Source organism: Ursus arctos, unplaced genomic scaffold (genome assembly GCF_023065955.2).
Source record: "Ursus arctos isolate Adak ecotype North America unplaced genomic scaffold, UrsArc2.0 scaffold_36, whole genome shotgun sequence".
Taxonomy (NCBI): domain Eukaryota; kingdom Metazoa; phylum Chordata; class Mammalia; order Carnivora; family Ursidae; genus Ursus; species Ursus arctos.
Window position 1 is genome coordinate 6,089,662 of NW_026623050.1, and position 18,728 is coordinate 6,108,389.

General features: G+C 44.9%; 1 protein-coding gene across 2 annotated transcripts in view; it reads right to left on the reverse strand.

Annotated features, from left to right (window-relative positions):
- Positions 1-7,327: 7,327 nt before the first annotated feature.
- Positions 7,328-18,728, reverse strand: part of GPR176 (G protein-coupled receptor 176) — a 122,555-nt gene continuing 111,154 nt past the window's right edge. Inside the window, exons 2-4 of one of the 2 annotated variants that reach the window (XM_057306292.1) lie at positions 15,777-16,029; positions 11,970-12,155; positions 7,334-10,619 (exon numbers count right to left, since the gene is read on the reverse strand). In XM_057306292.1, the coding sequence (XP_057162275.1) occupies positions 9,497-10,619; positions 11,970-12,155; positions 15,777-16,029 (1,562 nt within the window). In that variant the 3' untranslated portion in view covers positions 7,334-9,496. Of the gene's footprint in view, positions 10,620-11,969; positions 12,156-15,776; positions 16,030-18,728 lie in introns of both variants that reach the window. The other variant, XM_048218642.2, reaches the window with a different exon arrangement.

The following is an 18,728-nucleotide window of genomic DNA, read 5'->3' on the forward strand; positions in this document are numbered from 1 at the left end:
CCACTGGAGAGCTGCCACGTCCCATGAGTCTGTGGCTTAGCGTAAGTAAAAAATAACATTTACTGAGTGTTTGGGACACGCTGTAGATGTACCATCTCACTTCACTTCATAACATCCTATGAGGCGGCGCTATTATCATGCGGATTTAGAGTTGAGGAGCGGGGAGCACAGAGAGGTTAAGTCATTCTTCTGAGGTCACTCAGAAACTAACTGGTACTGAATTTCCACCCCAGCTCCAAAGCCTGCTCTCTTCACCTCCTCACTGGGCTGAACTCAAAAAAAGAGGTTATTTGTATCCACTAGATGGCGCTGATTGTCTTTTGTTAAAAACAACTCTCAAACCCACTTTCCTTAGATTTTAGGTGTGATTCCAGAAACCACTGAAACCAAGTATCCTGTATGTTTGAACTGTGCTTGGATCCATCTTTAAAGAGCCATTTGAACTGGAAAAGTGAAAATTAAATGTCAAAAAACCAAAATGAATTTTTTAAAATATCCTAGTATATATTATAAATACCAAATATCAAATAACCATTGGTCACTTTTAAAGACTGACGTTCTCACACATTTGTATTTATAGAAAATCTGTAGACTTAAAAAGAAGTCCATGTTTTATTTCATTTGCCCCTTTTATACCAAGCTCGCTCCCTCCAAATCCTGCATGGCCACAGTGCCATCCATATAACCAAGAGGCATGAACAGGAAATTAAATAAAGCCTTAAAGAACAAAAAGCAAGTTCTGTAGCAGGTAACCCTATTTTTCTTCAAAGTAAAATGCATTTTTAGTGTGTGTTCAGTAATTTTTTTAAAAAAAGATTTTATTTATTTGAGAGAGAGCACCGGAGTGTGAGAGCAGATGCAGGAGGAGAAGGAGAAGCAGGCTCCCCACTAGGGAGCCCGATGCGGGGGGGGGGGGGGGGGGGGGGCTCCACCCCATGACCCTGGGATCATGACCTCAGCCGCTTAACAGATTGAGCCACCCAGGTGCCCCCCTTTTCTTAGTACTTTTTAGTACTTCAAAGTTATGAAATGAAACTGCTGAAAATGGGTTCTCAGATTTTGTGGTTCACAGGGATCATTTCATGGGTTACTTACAATGTTCATTTTCATCCCTATTCCGTGACTTAGTAGGTCTGGGGTCAAGCGCAGGAATCTGCATTTTAACAAATACCTTGGTGATTCTGGTGCAGAAGCAGCACGAGCATGCTTTGAAAAACACTAACTTAACAACACCGACTGTTTTAAAGAGTAAATGGTGAGGAGGCCACTGCTCTGCAAGGCGCTATGGAGCCCCTGGAACTGCAAGACACTGAGACCCCCAGGACCTCCTTTGTAAATAGTGATGGAAAAAACTGGAAAATGTTCTCCTATCCCACTTCCTTGATTCTGAACCTTTCTCCCCTCTTCCTGTCTACTGTGGAGTGCTGCGCAGAATCGAGTGCTAGCCAGAGAATGTTCCCCCTGTAAAACACTGAGGGGAGAACAAATTTGCCACTTTTCAGTATCTGTTAGCCCGAGCACACAACGATACCCCTTGAAAGGAGTTAGCCCAGGCATTGTCATATGACCTTGTTTAACTTGTCCCGGCGATAGGAATTTCAGTGTTGGCGGGGGGAACCAAACTACGCCAGGAGACAGAGAAGCATAAAAGCCACACACGCACAGTGCAGCCTTCCGCTTATCACCCGGAAGCTAACAGAGGATTGTTTTTTAAAAGATAGTAAATAAAAAAAGAAGTTATCTTCTAAAATCCATAATGAATTTTTTTTTTTTTTTGGAGCAGGGGGAGGAGTGGTCATCTCAGTCTGCCATCAAGAGAGAAGCTCTGCCAAGTGAGTCATTCACCAGCAAGGGAGAAATCTATTTCCCTTCTCAGAGAACTCCCTGGCAGTCACTCTAGTTACAGTGCTGGCTCCAAAGTTGGGTCACCTGTAGCAATTCTGCATCTATAAAGAGTTAAAGAGTTGCCAGAACATTCCCCGAGGGCTGCTGCAGTTTCCATTGCTGGATGCCAGTTGAGATGACACTGCTCGACTCGTGGCCTGCGGCCTGTCGCCTGGGCCAGAGGAATGGATGAGACACTGCTTGTGGATAACGGCTGAAGACAAGTTTAGCAATTTCACTGCAGCAATCAATCCTGGGCTGAAACCCACTGTTTCTGAACTCTGTCCAGGCACTGAGTGTCATGCTTCATGCTTCTCCTTGGATTCCAAACCATAACTTCTGTACTGAACTAGTTTTTCTCTGATCGGGTAGGGTTTTGGTTTTGGGTTTTTTTGTTTTATTTATTTATTTATTTTTAAGATTTTATTTATTTATTTGACAGAGAGAGAGAAACAGCCAGCGAGTGAGGGAACACAAGCAGGGGGAATGGGAGAGGAAGAAGCAGGCTCCCAGCAGAGGAGCCTGATGTGGGGCTCGATCCCAGGACTCTGGGATCATGCCCTGAGCTGAAGGCAGATGCTTAATGACTGAGCCACCCAGGTGCCCCTTGGTTTTTTTGTTTTAATTTGGGACGCCTGATCTGTATACTAAAATGCTTTTTTTTTTTAGTATCTGAATTATATAAAAAAAACTTTATGTTAACACAAAAGACAGCTAAAAGTGATTCACATAGCGTATTAGAAATGAATTCAGGGGCACCCGGGCAGTGCAGTCGTTAAGCGTCTGCCTTTGGCTCAGGGCGTGATCCCGGCGTTCTGGGATCGAGCCCCACATCGGGCTCCTCCGCTAGGAGCCTGCTTCTTCCTCTCCCACTCCCCTGCTGTGTTCCCTCTCTCACTGGCTGGCTCTCTGTCAAATAAATAAATAAAATCTTAAAAAAAAAAAAAAAGAAATGAATTCAAATCAAACTTCAAGGGTCTTAAGCAGCAACATAGAGAAATTCATTTTTCTCAGGGTTAGGGTCTCCAAGATAGAGAAGAAGAAGGTAAACAGCACAGGGCGTTGTTCATCAGTCAGCAGCTAGGCTGCCATCCTGAACTGCTTAACATCTCACTTCCTTCTAACACATCTGTTTTCTTAGCCCAAACTCAAAGTACTGTTTCCATCTGAACATAGAAGGTGTTTATTACAGTAGGAAGTACAATATTTTGATGACTACTGGCTTTCCTGATTTTTTTTTTCTTTAAGATTTCATTTACTTGACAGAGAGAGAGCACAAGCAGGGGGAGCAGCAGGCAGAGGGAGAGGGAGAAGCAGGCTCCCCGCTGGAGCTGGACATGGGGCTCCATCCCAGGACGCTGGGATCATGACCGAAGCCAAAGGCTGACACTTAACCGACTGAGCCACCCTTGGCTTTCTTGTTAAACCTCTTTCTTCTTTGATCATCCAAACTCCTTATTTAACAGAAGTTGATTTCTTTTCCCTTCATTTTATCGTAACAAACTGGAATTAATATTCTAATTTGGCTCAAAATGTTATGTAATTCATACCTTGTTATATAACTCATACATTGACACATAAAACCATTTTAAAATTATGCATCCCTGGTTTCTCATCAGGGCTCTGCCAAGAGTTGACCTGGGCCTGGTCTTTTGACATCCCTCAAGCTGTTTGTCTAGTAAAATAAGGGCTGGATAAAGGTTTCTAAGCTTGCTTTCAGCTCTGAGACTCTGTGATCACCCAATCTAAGTAGGCTTGGCTCCTTCTGGAAACCACCTGCTCGTGTGTCCCAGTCTGAACTACAACAGTATCCTCACCACCATAAAAGACACCTGCTCGACAGGCTGGACAGCCAGAACTTCCTGTTTAGAAACATCTGGGCAACAGTTAACAGTCCTCAGTCTTGTCCTCTGCAATCTACAAGCAAAGATTAAACAAAGAAAACGACAATAGGTGTGCCCTATTTTCATAGCATGAAGCAACTGAATGAACTGAAAACTGACTTAGGTTTTATTAGATCTGGATTCGCCTCCCCCTCTGCTCTTGGCATCATAAAGACAAGGCCCTTCACTTCTGCAGGCTTCAGTTTACCGGTCCCTCTAGTGATTAGTGGGGAGGTAACGCCTGAGCACTTTTCCTTACTTTGTAGAAATAGAGAAATGAAAACGTTCTTGGGATTCTATATTGAAGGTTTCACTGCAGTTGTTAATGAGTATTTTTATTTCAAATAAAAGCAGCCTTCCCGTCTGTACTGGACAATGGAAGAAAGACGAGTTATCAGGTCCGGTTCACAGTCATCAACTATTAAATGCTCACTTACCGGACATGCTTTGCTGCAGATGGCTTGGTATTTTTATGAAAATTGCCAACTGTTTTTTGTTCTGAATCTAGAGATTGTTACCTTGGCCCAAATTTGGGGGGATCTTTGGACTCAGGTGGAACACCTGCATTCATGTGTTCATTTGTCTACCTTTCACTGGTCACGTACTAAGTTAAATCCTCCAGCAAACTATTTCCGGGCAAGTGAGATTTTCAGCCTTTCTCTTCTCCCATCTAGTCGTCTTGCCAGGGGAGGGGCTAGGTGGTCCCATGAATCCCTACCAACTCCTCACCTCCACTCCTTTGAGACAGTAAGTGTCAGCAGTAAGGGGGATTTCTGAGTGCCCAGCCGTAGTTACCTGTCTGCACTAAAGAGCAGATAGGAAAATCGAAAGCCTTAGGAAAATATTTCTTCATCCTCTCAACTGGCTGTCTACTGAATTATTTACATTTCATTATGAAAAAGACATTTAAAAGCACTGGTTTCCACTTCCCACATCTTGCTATGGATTAGGCATTTTTTTTAAATCATGAATTCTAAGGCTTCTGGGTGGCTCAGCTGGTTAACCATCTGCCCTCAGCTTAGGTCATGATCTCAGGGTTCTGGGATCGAGCCCCAAGTCCAGCCCCGCATCGGGCTCCCTGCTCAGTGGGCAGGCTGTTTCACCCTCCCCCTTTGCCGCTCCCCCCCACTTCTGCTCTCTCGCTCAAATAAATAAATAAAATCTTTTTTAAAAAAAACCTTGAGTTCCAGTCCGAGGTCTTGAAAAAAATCGGGCGCCTGGGCGGCTCAGTCGTAAGTGTCTGACTTTGGCTCAGGTCATGATCCCAGGGTGCTGGGATCCAGTCCAGCATTGGGCTCCATGCTCAGCAGGGAATTTGCTCCCTTTGCTCGTTCCCCCTACTTGTGCTCACTCTGTTGCTCTTCTCTCTCCCTCACAAAAAAAAAATAAATAAAATCTTAAAAAAAAAAAAAAGAAAAGAAAAAATCAATCTCCTAGGCCTCAATTTCTTATTGTAAGCAGGTTAAGATCCTCTATATTCTAAGTGACTATGCGAAGTAAATGGGCATTTTATGGAGAGAGACATTTCCTGAATTTAAAGAAAAACCTTGCCATCCATGGAATAAAACCTCTGAGGAAGACGCACACACTCAGTGCAACGTAATTTTCACTTTCCTTCGGCACCTCCTGTTAGCACGTGAGCATTCACTGCTATCTGTCTCTTACAGAGACTTGCTTCTCTCCCCCAAGCCACCTGGAGGGCAGGAACCGGAGCTTAAGTATTTTCTACTCCACTATAATAGAATTATTAAATGCAATAACATTTATTGTTCTGAACGAATGAATCTTGTAAACATTTCCGATACCTGCAGAAAACAGTATCGAGTGTCCCTGCGGGAGTGTGGGCGATGGCTGAGAGTGATTTGATGGCAGTGACTCTTGAATCAAACGAAAGGTCACCTTGGTGCAGAAATAAAAAGGAGGACATGAGGCCGAAGACGACGTCTGTGAATACTCTCAGCCGAACGATCGCAGTCTTGGCATTCCATCACGAGCTTCTTACCATTGACTCTGCACCCAATTACTCCACGATGAAACTAAGGAAATCACGGAGCTAAAGGAAATTTGAGGAATAACACTGAGAAAAACAGCTGTTGGGCATTAAGTGTTTTAATCCAGCCCCCAGTTTAATATGATGTGCCAAGCGGGTATTCAAAAATAATCATAATAACGGTGGATTATAATAATCATCAGTACTTGGGAAGGTGCAGAGAAAGAATCGAGCCTTAATGCCATCTGTACTGTTTTTAGCTCTGTCTCTACTTGCTTCGTCGCTGAGAGCTAATGACGTGGCCATCTGTGCCTCTCGTCTCCCCAGCTGCAGAATAGAGAGCCTATCATTGCCTACAGAAAGTCTGCGGGCTGTGCTTGAATACCCTCCAGGGAAACATCACATATAAGTACAAAGCACGCACTGAGAAGCCAAATGCTAAAGAGGGAATAAACTTGAAGACAGAGAGTATTATAAGTTAAACCTCACTGAGATCTTCTAGATAATATTCTAATGACTCAAAGTAGTTAATGCAAAGGTACTTATACTGGGTTCACTTCAGATATTGTCTTAAGTAGATGGGAATATACACTATAAATAAACAAATTCCAGAATAGTTGAATTCATTCAACTCAGTATTTTTTAATAAATCTGAAATATTAGGTGGGTTCTAAATTTCTGACGCAAACTAGCATTACTTAAACTCGCTCTTAAAAGTAGTAATAACTCTTGGGGCGCCTGGGTGGCACAGCGGTTAAGCGTCTGCCTTCAGCTCAGGGCGTGATCCCGGCGTTATGGGATCGAGCCCCACGTCAGGCTCCTCCGCTATGAGCCTGCTTCTTCCTCTCCCACTCCCCCTGCTTGTGTTCCCTCTCTCGCTGGCTGTCTCTATCTCTGTCGAATAAATAAATAAAATCTTTAAAGAAAAAAAAGTAGTAATAACTCTTAAAGTACTTTAGTGAATACAATCCAAAAAAGAAAAAAGAAATATTACTTCTTGGTTACTGAGAGAATATGGAATTCAGAACAGCCTGTAACTGCCCAGTTCATAGAACTTATCTGAACGAAAGGAATTATCTGAGCAAACTGACATTATTTCAACCTATCAGCAGAAAGCCACTGGTTACTCTGACTCTGAAAGCCTGAACTGTCTTTTTTCTCAATTCCCTTTAATGATGCTTATGGTTTCTTCTATTTTCTTTTGTTTAGTCTGAGGGCGTGCCACAAAATACGTGAGGATTGTTTTAAAATATAACAAAAAGGCTTAAAACAAACACCCCAAACAGTCCCAGAGACAGGGACCTGCAACCATTTCAGCCACAGTCACAAATCTCCCTATTCCTACGTAGGTGTATTCTACTTGGTTTTGCATCATCCACTTGGGACATGACTGGCACCCCGTAGGGGTAGATGAGGACATCGCTCTCCTGCACAATCATCTCCTCTACTTCTCCTCCACCTTCCCAACGTCACTGTAACTTTGACTGAATCAACATTCAGCGTTTACGTTAATATGCCCACTGGAGAGGGAAAGAAAGAAACAAGAAAACAAAGCTCATTCAACTTTTGAGTTCAGAAACAGCTTTTCGGTTTTTTATTAAAATGGAATTCTTCAAAGACTAGAGAAATACACCTGGCAATGACGTGTTAGAAGTCATCCATCCGCTTCAAACATACGTAAGAAATAACTCCCAAATTCTGCCTCCCCAGAATGTATTAAGATGTACACATATATTTTCAGAACAACACCAAAGTGGCTACGTTTGACAGGTTCTTCTGAAGTAGACACAATTTCTGACAGATGATGTTTCCCCTGGAGGAACGTTGTAACAATTATGAAGGTTCTGGAAGATAAGCTTGAAGGGCCACAGTGAACTATCAGGGCACAGAGCCACAGATGGCATGCACGAAGGGCCCAGGAGGCGGGGGACGCCAAGAGAGGGTATGGCAGTCCCCCATTTGTGCTGAGAGCACACAACACTGCAAGGAGACACAACGCAAAGAGAAAGGCTTTCCCTCTCTTGGGGAAGGGACTTTGAGTTCATATTCTGGAATCACAAGACACCACACCCAGGAAGAGAACAGGAAAAGGAAACTCCCTGAACATAGTCTGAGCTTCCTCGGAGGGACAACAGGCCAGTGCGGTTAAAGGAAGTGATCCACGAGGACCACTGCCTTTGGGATGCGGAAGGAAGTTTGCCCGTGAGAATGACCACTTTCATTCAAGCTTGTTCAAGGCACTGGATTGCCCCCCACCCCCCAACACACTACTAAAAAGAACAAAATGTCCTAGAGAGAAGAGTGGAGTGGGCCCCTGTTTTGCCGTCATTAAAAGTGAAGTGTCATCAATGGTTTGAGTTTAGCCTGGTGAGATCCACCCCAAAGTGGACTGGAATTGCTTGAGAGCCCCCACCCCAGCCCCAGGAGGCTAATCTGTTGAGGACACTATCTTCCTCCTCTAGCCACTCTGATTCCTGCTAAAACTTTACCAGAAAAGAGGAAGTGAAGGGCTCCCCTGGGCTAGGTGCTGCCTCGGCATTTTTAAATGATTAAATCTTTCTTCCTGTCCTCTTCCTCCTTTGTGTCCAAAATGAAGGGAGAACCATAGTTGCAAAAAGAGACTGAAAATGAGGCTGGCCACACCTGGCATCTGAAGCCCTCATCAGAAGGAAGCCATCTTTGACTTCTCTCACTCTTTTGGGCAGCATCACCTTTCCTAATCAAGTATTTTTTGCTCGATGTTTCCAGAGGACCCAATTTACACTAACTCTGCATTTTAAAATTACCTTTTAATTTCAAAAGTTCGCAGAATTTTTTTTCAACATACTTCACTCCTACTGATGGTGACATAGCCCCTTTCACATGAAATCAACGTTGGAAGAGAAGAGACTATGGGTTATGGACATTTCTTTCTTCTCTACCTCTTAGCTTCTCTCTCACTGGTTGAAAAAATGCAATTTAAGGGGGAAAGACACAGTAAAACATTTGTAGTCTTTTCCAACCAACACTGCAGACAAAGCTTTCTGAGGCTTTCAGTGGTGCCAGGAGAGTGTCAGGATAATCAAGACAGAGTATCTCCTCCCTCCCCCCCGGGGCACATCCATTGCCTTGTCTGTCAAACGGGGGCGGGGGAGGGGGGGGCAGAAGTGCCTTTCTTCATCTACATCCCAGTGAAAGAGATGAAGAGCTTCAGGAGAAACTGAGTCATACTATGAGGCCTTCCAGAGAAAAGGTGTCAAATGCCAACTCCGTATCTCCCCTGAAGATACAGATCAATATGAAACATTTTTAAATATCTGTCCTATTTGAGTCACTCGAATAGGCCTTTTCCTTGTGGCCACACCACTCCATAATTATCTTGGGCTTCCTTTAGAGTGCCTCTGTTCCCTCCGAGCTCCTAGATGTTCTTCTCTCCCTGTACTCTCTGCTGGGCCCAGGAACCAAGGAGTCCTCAGAAACTGCACATGGAGTACGCATCCCAAGACCCATTGCACACTGCCCAGCTTTTGTCTGCACAGAGAGGAACGCACACTTCGCTAAGGACACAGATCATGGAGATAAATACATATACTCCCTCAATAAAGAGGACAATTGGTCTTCTATAGATTTCCCTCTCATTCAAAAAGCACTGGGCCCGCACTGGAGGAGGCAACCCGGACTTGGTGGCAGTGAGGTCCCACAAATCCTGGGGCCTGCAAAGGGAAGGGAAGGCAGGCGTGTGGGAGCCCGACGATCCTGACTAGGAATCCACCTTCGGAAAAATGCTCACTTTATTGTTCCTGCTCACCTTCCGCTCCACCCTGCCCACCTTGGGCATCTTTGTCTGAATAAGCTCCTCTGGGGTGTTCCCCAAGGGGGGAAGCAGCCGCTTCTTGCTGTGTCGGGTCTCTGAAAGCCACTGAGGCGGCAACTCAAAAGGCCCAAAGCCAAACTGCAGGGAGTACTTGTCAGGCAGCGTCTCAGGCTCCACGGGCGCTCCTGGCGCCACCTGGGAGAGCGAGTCCACGGCGCCCAGGAGAGTGGCCACAGGTGCGCGCTGCGGTCCCTGCTCTCCCTCCAGGCAGGGGCTGCCTATCTCCTTGGCCTGGAGGTCAGCCGAGCCGGTGTACTTGGCCTCGCTCTCTTCCTCATCCTCTGTGGGCTTAAAGATCTGCTGCTGCCCGATGTGGAACATCTCCAGGAGCTGGCTGCCCGAGCGCAGGCTGGGCTCCAGGCTGGCGTCGGCCACCCCGCCCCCCGCGCTCACCACGTTCCGGCGGCTGTAGCGGTGATGCAGCTGTACCAACGTCCCTACCAAGCACTTGCGGACGGACTTGTTCACAGTAAGAAAGAGCACAGGGTTGGCCAACAGAGACACCTTGGGCAGCCAAATGGCAGTGAGCAGCAAAAAGACAGACGTGTCGGGGACATTGAGCACGGTCTGGTAGACAACCAGGGTGGCGTAGGGCACGCTACATAAGATGAAGACCATCACCATGGAGAGCAGCGTGGCATGCAGCTCCGCCTCGCGCTGGGACGCATAGGGGATAGAGATGGTGTTCTGCGGGGTCCGCAGGGCCGCGATGATCACCTTCTTCTTCTGGCTGGCGCTCAGCGCCCGGCGGATGAGTATCAAGAAGAGGAAGACCACGGCCACAGGCACGATGACCGTAGTGACGTTATAGGTCAGCACGTACACCAGGTGGCCCAGCGAGTTGCTCCAGACTTCGGTGCAGGTGGACGTGGCATAGATGTCGGCCACATTGGTCACTGCAAACACGGGCACGCTGGCCACCACTGCGTGGGCCCAGATATACATCACCAGTTCACGGGACTTGGCATCAGATATTTTTCTCTCCAGTGGATAAAGGACTGAGTAGTACCTGAAAATGCACAAGCAAACTTCATGTCACAGGAGAAAATACAGTTTAAATGCGCGGGCTCTGTATCACCAAAAGGCGGGGGGGGGGGGGGGGGGGGAGGGGAGAATGGGTCAGGTTCTTTTATTCTGCTTCAGACGGAGGGAATCACCAGGGAATTAGGAAGCTAGACCTTAAGTTTTGAGGACTTTGCTGTACAATAGAAGCATTACTAGGCCACAAAATTATTTTAAAAAGACCTTTTCAAATGAGCAGAGAAGAACCCTGTCGTACGGGACTCTCAAGACTATCAGGAAAATAAGTGAATAACTGCATTTCATAGCTAACTTTATAAATATTGCCACCAGCGTCAGATCCCAAGGAGTGCCCTTGATACAAAGGATGTCTCCACCTGCTGTAAAGACATCGATTTTTCAATTTAAGGGTAAAGGGTAACTCGTAAAAAAATTTTACATGGGCTAGAGCAAAGGCGCTGATGGAAAGAAATTTGTCTACACACATGTCTAAAGCAGACTCGTGCCATAATGCACGCATGGATAGCATTAGCATTCACAGCTGCTCGGGGCAGAGGCACCCCGTGTGAAGGACGGACTCTGACAAGGTCCTTGCACAAAATCAATTCAAAATACAAAAATGGGGGCGCCTGGGTGGTGCAGTCGTTAAGCGTCTGCCTTTGGCTCAGGGCGTGATCCCGGCGTTCTGGGATCGAGCCCCACATCAGGCTCCTCCGCTTGGAGCCTGCTTCTTCCTCTCCCACTCCCCTGCTGTGTTCCCTCTCTCGCTGGCTGTCTCTCTCTGTCAAATTAATAAATAAAGTCTTTAAAAAAAAAATACAAAAATGATGTCTGCTCAATAGCCGTTGTTCCCATGATGACCACTCAGTAACCCTAGCAATCAATTAGTAAGTCTACAATGTCTCATGATTAGATGTTGGCTAAAATCAGATCAGGCCTTTCTTCCTTCAAGCTTTCACTTGATTATTCTGTAATCAGAATTCCAAAAGCACCTTGTTTCAATATGACCAATGACTTAGGGAAACTGAGTAATTCTTCAGACCACAGGAACCACATCTGTCATGAAAGGGCTGTCACTAGCCATCAGAACTATGGTGAGCGCACATCTCCGCGGTCAGCTAAAGCTGGAATCGACCTCACAATTCTATTAACGTTCATCACTCACAGGGCCAGGGAAGCAAGCGTGCCCTCCTGTCATGATATCTGTGCCAGGTACTGCACCAGGCACTGGGTTACAAAGATGAAAAGACACAGGAACATCTCTGAACTCCAAGGGGGAGAAGGCATGCAAGCAAGCAGTTATAACCAAGGAGATGATGGCTCTTCTAGAGGAACGCACAAAGGAGGGACCGGAAAAGGAGCACCTCGAAAAACGTCAACAGAAGGTGGCACTCCGTGGTGGAGTCTGGCAGGGGACAAGCTGGGGGAGAATGTTCCAGGCTGAGGGAGATACGATGGAAGCACAACATGACCATGGATGATCAGGAATGGATGGAACGTGGAGAAATGTGTCCTAGATCTCTTTCTGGGAGGGAAAAAAAGAGAAAGAAGTTCATAGGTTATGCATGCTCTCAATTTTTTTTTTCCCTCTGAATATAGATACACTTTCCTAATCACAACTCCTTAATCCAATGTCAAAAAAAAAAAAAATCCAATGCCAAGGTGCTACACCCACACATGAATACATTCCCATTCGTCACTGACAGGTAACAAAACGACGCTTCCACTATGTCCTGGAAAAGCACACGGGCTCATCAGAAATCATTCTGTCAATGTTTACATCTCTAGAAGATGATGCAGGAAGTGGCCTCCCAACGAACTCACTGACTCGGGAGCCAGCAAACGAGTATCCGAGAAAGAAGTGAGAGAAAGGATGGTCTTCCCTTCACCTTCATGTCCACCACCCTACGTCTGCCAGTAATTGGTTTCCCTGCAGAATAAAATAAGACTTTTTTTTTTTTACCAGCCTTTGTTTTCTACTAAAAAGACGTATTTACTTTTTTTTTAATGATAGCAAAAATACAATCGATTTTCCGCTGGAAAGAAAATAAGGATTTCTTATCATTTACGTATTTCCTTGTCTAAGACTGAGGGCCCAGAAACCACCCACGGGGATTACTGCATTGCATCACGGTATGGTAGCGAATGGGTCAGAATAATGTGTCCCCACAGTTGTTGCATCCTGTTGTAAGAATCCTTCAGGATTCACGGAAGCATTATTCACCAGAGCCCGAAAGTGGAAACAACCCAAATGTCAACCAGTAAATGGGCGAACAAAATATGGTATAACCATACAATGGAATTATTATTCAGTAATAAAAAAGGAATGGAGCAAACTTTTAAGAGTAAATCCTAAGAGTTCTCATCGTAAGAAAAAAAAATTTTTTTTCCTATCTGTATCAGATGATGGATGTTAACTAAACTTACTCCAGTAGTCCTTCCACACTGTATGTAAGTCCAGTCATTTTGCTGTATACCTGAAACTTACACACTGCTGTATGTCAATTGTATCTCAACAGAACTGGGGAAAAAAGGGATGAAGCACCGATGCTCGGGCACGGATAAACCTTGAAAACGTGAAGCTGAGTCAAAGAAGGCGGCCGCAAAAGAACAGTGCGTGATTCCACAATATGCAATGTCCCCCGCCCCCCAGCAAACATACAAAGACAGAGAGTAGATTAGCGGTTGCCTAGATCTCGGGGGGGGGGGGGGGGGAGAATGACTGTAAATGAGCAGGAGGTCTCTTCTCAGGGTGCAAGTGCACTTTCCAGGTATTCAAGGACCTCTTGCCAAGCACGAAAAAGACACATGCCGCAAAATGGCATCGCATGGAGCACATTCAGCTTGTTAAAGGGATTGAGTGACCCACGTAATCTTTTTTGAATGAAAATTAGCCACCAACATTTAAAAACAATAAAATTCAGGGCGCCTGGCTGGCTCGTAGGTAGTGTGTGTGACTCTTGTTCTCGGGGTTGTGAGTTTGAGCCCCATGTTGGGTGTAGAGATCATTTAAACAACAAAATCTTTAAAAATAAATAAAAAATAAATAAAAATGGCAAAACTCCAGATTTCTGATGTCTCTTCTAAGAAAACAGAAAGTCCTGCCTACTAAATCTAGATTCCCACAAAGTAACTATCAGCTGCGTCTGCTGAGTTATCGACCCCCAAGAACAGGAATGCAGACACAAAACCCCAACCTAGCCAGTGACACCTGGCTTTGTCTCCTGTTTTACCTGCCCCTGTAGATGATGAATTTTTTTTTAATGATTTTTTATTATATTATGTTAGTCACCATACAGTACATCCCCGGTTTCCGATGTAAGGCTCGATGATTCATTAGTTGTGTATAACACCCAGTGCGCCATGTAATACGTGCCCTCCTTACTACCCATCACCGGTCTATCCCATTCCCCCACCCCCCTCCCCTCTGAGGCCCTCAGTTTGTTTCTCATAGTCCATAGTCTCTCATGTTTCATTCCCCCTTCTGATTACCCCCCGTTTCTTTATCCCTTTCTTCCCCTACCGATCATCCTAGTTCTTATGTTCCATAGATGAGAGAAATCATATGATAGTTGTCTTTCGCTGATTGACTTATTTCACTTAGCATTATCTCCTCCAGTGCCGTCCATGTTGTAGCAAATGTTGAGAACTCGTTCTTTCTGATAGCTGAGTAATATTCCATTGTATATATGGACCACAACTTCTTAATCCAGTCATCTGTTGAAGGGCATCTCGGCTCCTTCCACGATTTAGCTATTGTGGACATTAGATGAATTTTTAGTGAGAAACTCCCCAAGAGCCAGAGTGGCTCCTAGCCAGATTTGATGGTAGAGTGTTTGCAGACAATGTATCTAAGGAAAATGGGCCAATCAAAAGAGAAACGTAGAGAAAGACAGACAAATACTGATGCGGCCTATCCAAGCACAGGCCATAAATAATTCATTTAATTTTTCTTATCGCAGAGGAACCTTAGGCTCAGAAAGGTTAAGCCACTTTGCCCAAAGCAACCCAGCACAAAAGCAGTGTGTGGGTAGGGCTTACAGCCAACTTGAGGCTCCAGGCTCCCCTCTCTTAACCATGAAGTCAATGACTCCTCCTAGTAGGCTGGGGACTTTGTGGGCCTCTGTGTCCTTCCATGCAGGTGACCCTGGGCAGCTGATAAAATCAGAGTTCCAGGCCTGTGGCTGAAGTGACGCCACACATTGGCTCTGCAATCCACGCCCTCATATGTCATTAAGGTATCAAGTATGTTTTGAACGGATAAAGAGATTAAAAATTCCAAATTCATCTAAAATCCGGTTAAATGTATCAATGAGGATAAAGTCAGAAGAGCCAGCACTTTCTTCTCAGCAACTTTTCCTCTCTATCAATCTTGAAATCAAAAGTACTCATGGATGCAAAACACCTGTCAGCTCTTGTTTGCTTATTTAGTTCTATTCTCTAAAATGTATTATTATCTCAAACTGTATTCATGACGTGCTCACAACAAAAGGAGAAGGCAGGAAGCTGTTGATTACTGAGATCTTTACACTTGACCCTGATAAATTTGATCCAATTATGTTCGATGGCAGTAGCTGAGATATGATTCATTTCCAAGTAAATACCCTTTTAAAGAGGATGGGAAGAGAAAACCACCACCACCACAACATAAAGTCTTGGAAATCAATCCTCCAAAGGAATTCTGGTATTACCTTGCCAGGTCCAACCGGGCTGTCTAATCATTTCTTAAATAACCACTGAATTGTCCCCTTGTTCTTCTGGAAATGTTTTCGGCCTACATCAAAAAGCACTAATTGCAGCGTTATCAATCAGATGAGCAATCTGCTACAAATAGCAACACAAATACCACCAATTCCAACCAAGCTGAAGCTACATCACGATCCACCTGCCCCAGCAACCTCATGGCGTAAACACCCCTCCACGCCACATCTTTTCCCAAAGTCCTATTTCCCGTAGCTGCCGTGAAATCAACAGGTCTTCGTGAGGCATCTGTTTCAGACATTCATTCTCCTTCTGTTGACCAGAAGTGGACTACAAAGCAGCGTGTGGAACACTGACGAGTCACTCTTAGCTTTGTGATGCTAATTTTTCAATGCACTTGAGAAAGAAAAAAAAAAAAGTTGAACCCCTTGCTAACCGATCTTACCTGTCCAAGGCAATGGCAGGGAAGCTGAGAATAGTCACAGAGCAGAAGACTTTGTGCAAAAATTTGACGACCTTGCAGAAGAGCATGGTGTAGATCCACCAGCAGCAGTGAGGACTGGTGCTGAGGATGATGTCAAAGGGCACGCAGACCAGGCTGGCACAAATCCCGGAGCAGGCCAGGTTTTTAATGAACCTGTTGGTGACAGATTTGAACACGGTTGTGCGGCAAGTTGACCATAACACCATGAAGTTTCCTGGCCAGATATGCAAAAAAAAATTTAAAATAAAAAAGTTTTTTAAATTAAAAATAAAAAATTAAATGAAAAGAAAGGAAGAGGACAAAAAAAGGAAAGAAAGGAACAGGTTAAAAAAAGATCGAAAAACCACATTTGAGAGTTGATTTCAAAGGATTTCATGTAAATACTTACATATTCTATTGTCAATTTATGTGAAAGTATTAAATCACTTATGTACACATCAAAAAGTCTAGAAGGCTTTTTGGTGGTGAGTTTCATTATTTAGATTTAGACATAACAGTATTAGATGATGACTCAGTCTCATTTGAGTTTAAAGAATTTTCTAGGTGTTACTTAATCTCAGGCAGTCTACTCTTACCAAGTTTGCAAATGACCCCCACACGCCACCAAACTCTGCAAGAGAAATATGACGCAAGCCACACGTGTAATTAAAATTTTCTAGCAGTCATATTTTGCAGAATTAAGAAGCAGGTGAAATTTTTAAAAGTATACTTTATTTAGTCCAATATATCACAAACATTGTTTCAACATGTAATCATTACTTTTTTTTTTTTAAGATTTTATTTATTTATTTGACAGAGAGAGAGACAGCCAGCGAGAGAGGGAACACAAGCAGGGAGAGTGGGAGAGGAAGAAGCAGGCTCCTAGCGGAGGAGCCTGATGTGGGGCTCGATCCCAGAACGCCGGGATCACGCCCTGAGCCGAAGGTGGACGCTTAACCGCTGTGCTACCCAGGCGCCCCAAACATGTAATCATTACTTTTTAAAGTACTGACGAGGGACGCCTGGGTGGCTCAGCAGGGAGCCCGATGCAGGACTCGATCCCAGGACCCTGAGATCATGACCTGAGCTGAAGGCAGACGCTTACCTGACTGAGCCACCCAGGGGCCCTCATTTTGTTTTATACCCCCAACACATTTCAATCTGCACTAGTCACATCTGAAAGTCCTCAACAGCGCTGGCAGCTAGCAGCAACCATGCAGGATCGTACTGTGCTAGACCTTCAGCAGCAATGATGCAATGACACATCTTTGAGCATTCTCCTATTGCGGCTTCCACAGGCCTATAATCTCCTGGTTTTCCTCCTACCCCCCCACTCTCTCATGTGCTGGCTGCTCTTCATCTTCCTGACGAGGCCGTTCTCTATCCTCTCTCTAGGCAAGATGACCCATTCAGGTGGCTCTTCATCAAAATGCTAATGACTCCCACATGTGTGTCTGATGTTAGACCTCTCTTCCATCTCACACTCCTATTTCCAACAATATATCTGATTCCCCTTCCCTCTCAATCTGTTACCACTGTCTTGGTCCTCAAAAGCCTACATGATCTGGTGCCTACCTGCCTAATCTCACTCCTCTCTTGCCTGGGCTAACTAGGCACCAGCCACTCTGGCCTTTCTTTCCATTCTTGAAACAGGATCAAAGTCGAGCCTGTCCCAGTGCCTTTGCACAAGTTTTTTATCCTGCATAACATGCTCCTCATATGCCTGATTCCCTTTAAGTTAGGTCTTAATGTAACTGCTGCCTCCCCAGGGAGGCCTTCCTTAACCAGCTTTTTATTTTAAATTCTCACTGCTCCTCCCTCCACGACATTCTATGATGCCCTGTTGGGGTCTTCATAGCTCTTATCATAATTACTGATTTGTTTACTTGTTTCCCTTCATCTCATGAGGACAAAAACCATGTCAGTGTTGTTCACTGTTACAGCTCCACTGCCTTGCTCAGTATTTGGCACAGAACAGACAGTCAGTAAATATTTACTGAATAAATGGATTTGTAATCAGGAGACAAATAGTAATCAAAAGTCCCTTTGGTAAGATAACACCTTTGGTAGTATGTCCATCATGTGAGAATATTCTAAGTCCGTAGTTCCCAAACTCACTGTGCATCAGAATTACCAAACCAGACATAACCACGGTTAAGGGGTATGGAACCGAGAATCTGCACTTAATAACAACTTTCCTGGAGGAAATTTCAGAAACACCAGTTCTAAACAGAGGCTGTAGTCCCCACCCAAGAGTCGCACAGGGTCCAAGTCTTTGCATAAGCAGGGCAGCCTACGTTACCGGTAAAGCTTGTACCTGGTGAGAGAGCCAGGTCCATTGGGTCAATCAGTCATGACCCAAGGACATGACTGCCTCCTGAGCACGTGCTCAGAGAATGCGCTCTCATGCACTGAGCCCTCAGCTCAGCCTCACCTGGAAGGAGAGTGAGAGAGCCAGGGAAGGAACTACAGGGCTCGGGGCTGCAGCCAGTCACTGCAAGGACCTGCCTCAGTGCCTCCGATGTTCACGTAACTTATTGTCAAGAGTCCTCTCCCAATATGATATTCTAGAGCTACCTCTTAACTGCCAGACAAAGAAAAAAACAGTCACTGTGTTTAAGTAAGTAGGCCAGCTCCTTCCAGGAAATTCTCTCCCAAACTTTCCTTACATTGGTATGTTGCCTTGGTGAGAAGAAACCAGCAATGTGAATATATACACATTTATTCAGTGTAAGAGCTGTTTATACCAATACCACCACCTCAGGCCCCCTCCACCTTTCCTGTCACCAAGGTGAGAGACTGAGCAATAATGAGGTGCTTGAAGCTCCACTGATTTGGGGGATTCTTCCCCTGGCCTTTTCCCACTGGAGCACAGATCAGAATCCTGCTGAAGCATCTTTCCTCACTTAAGTTTTACAGAGAGGACTTAAACTC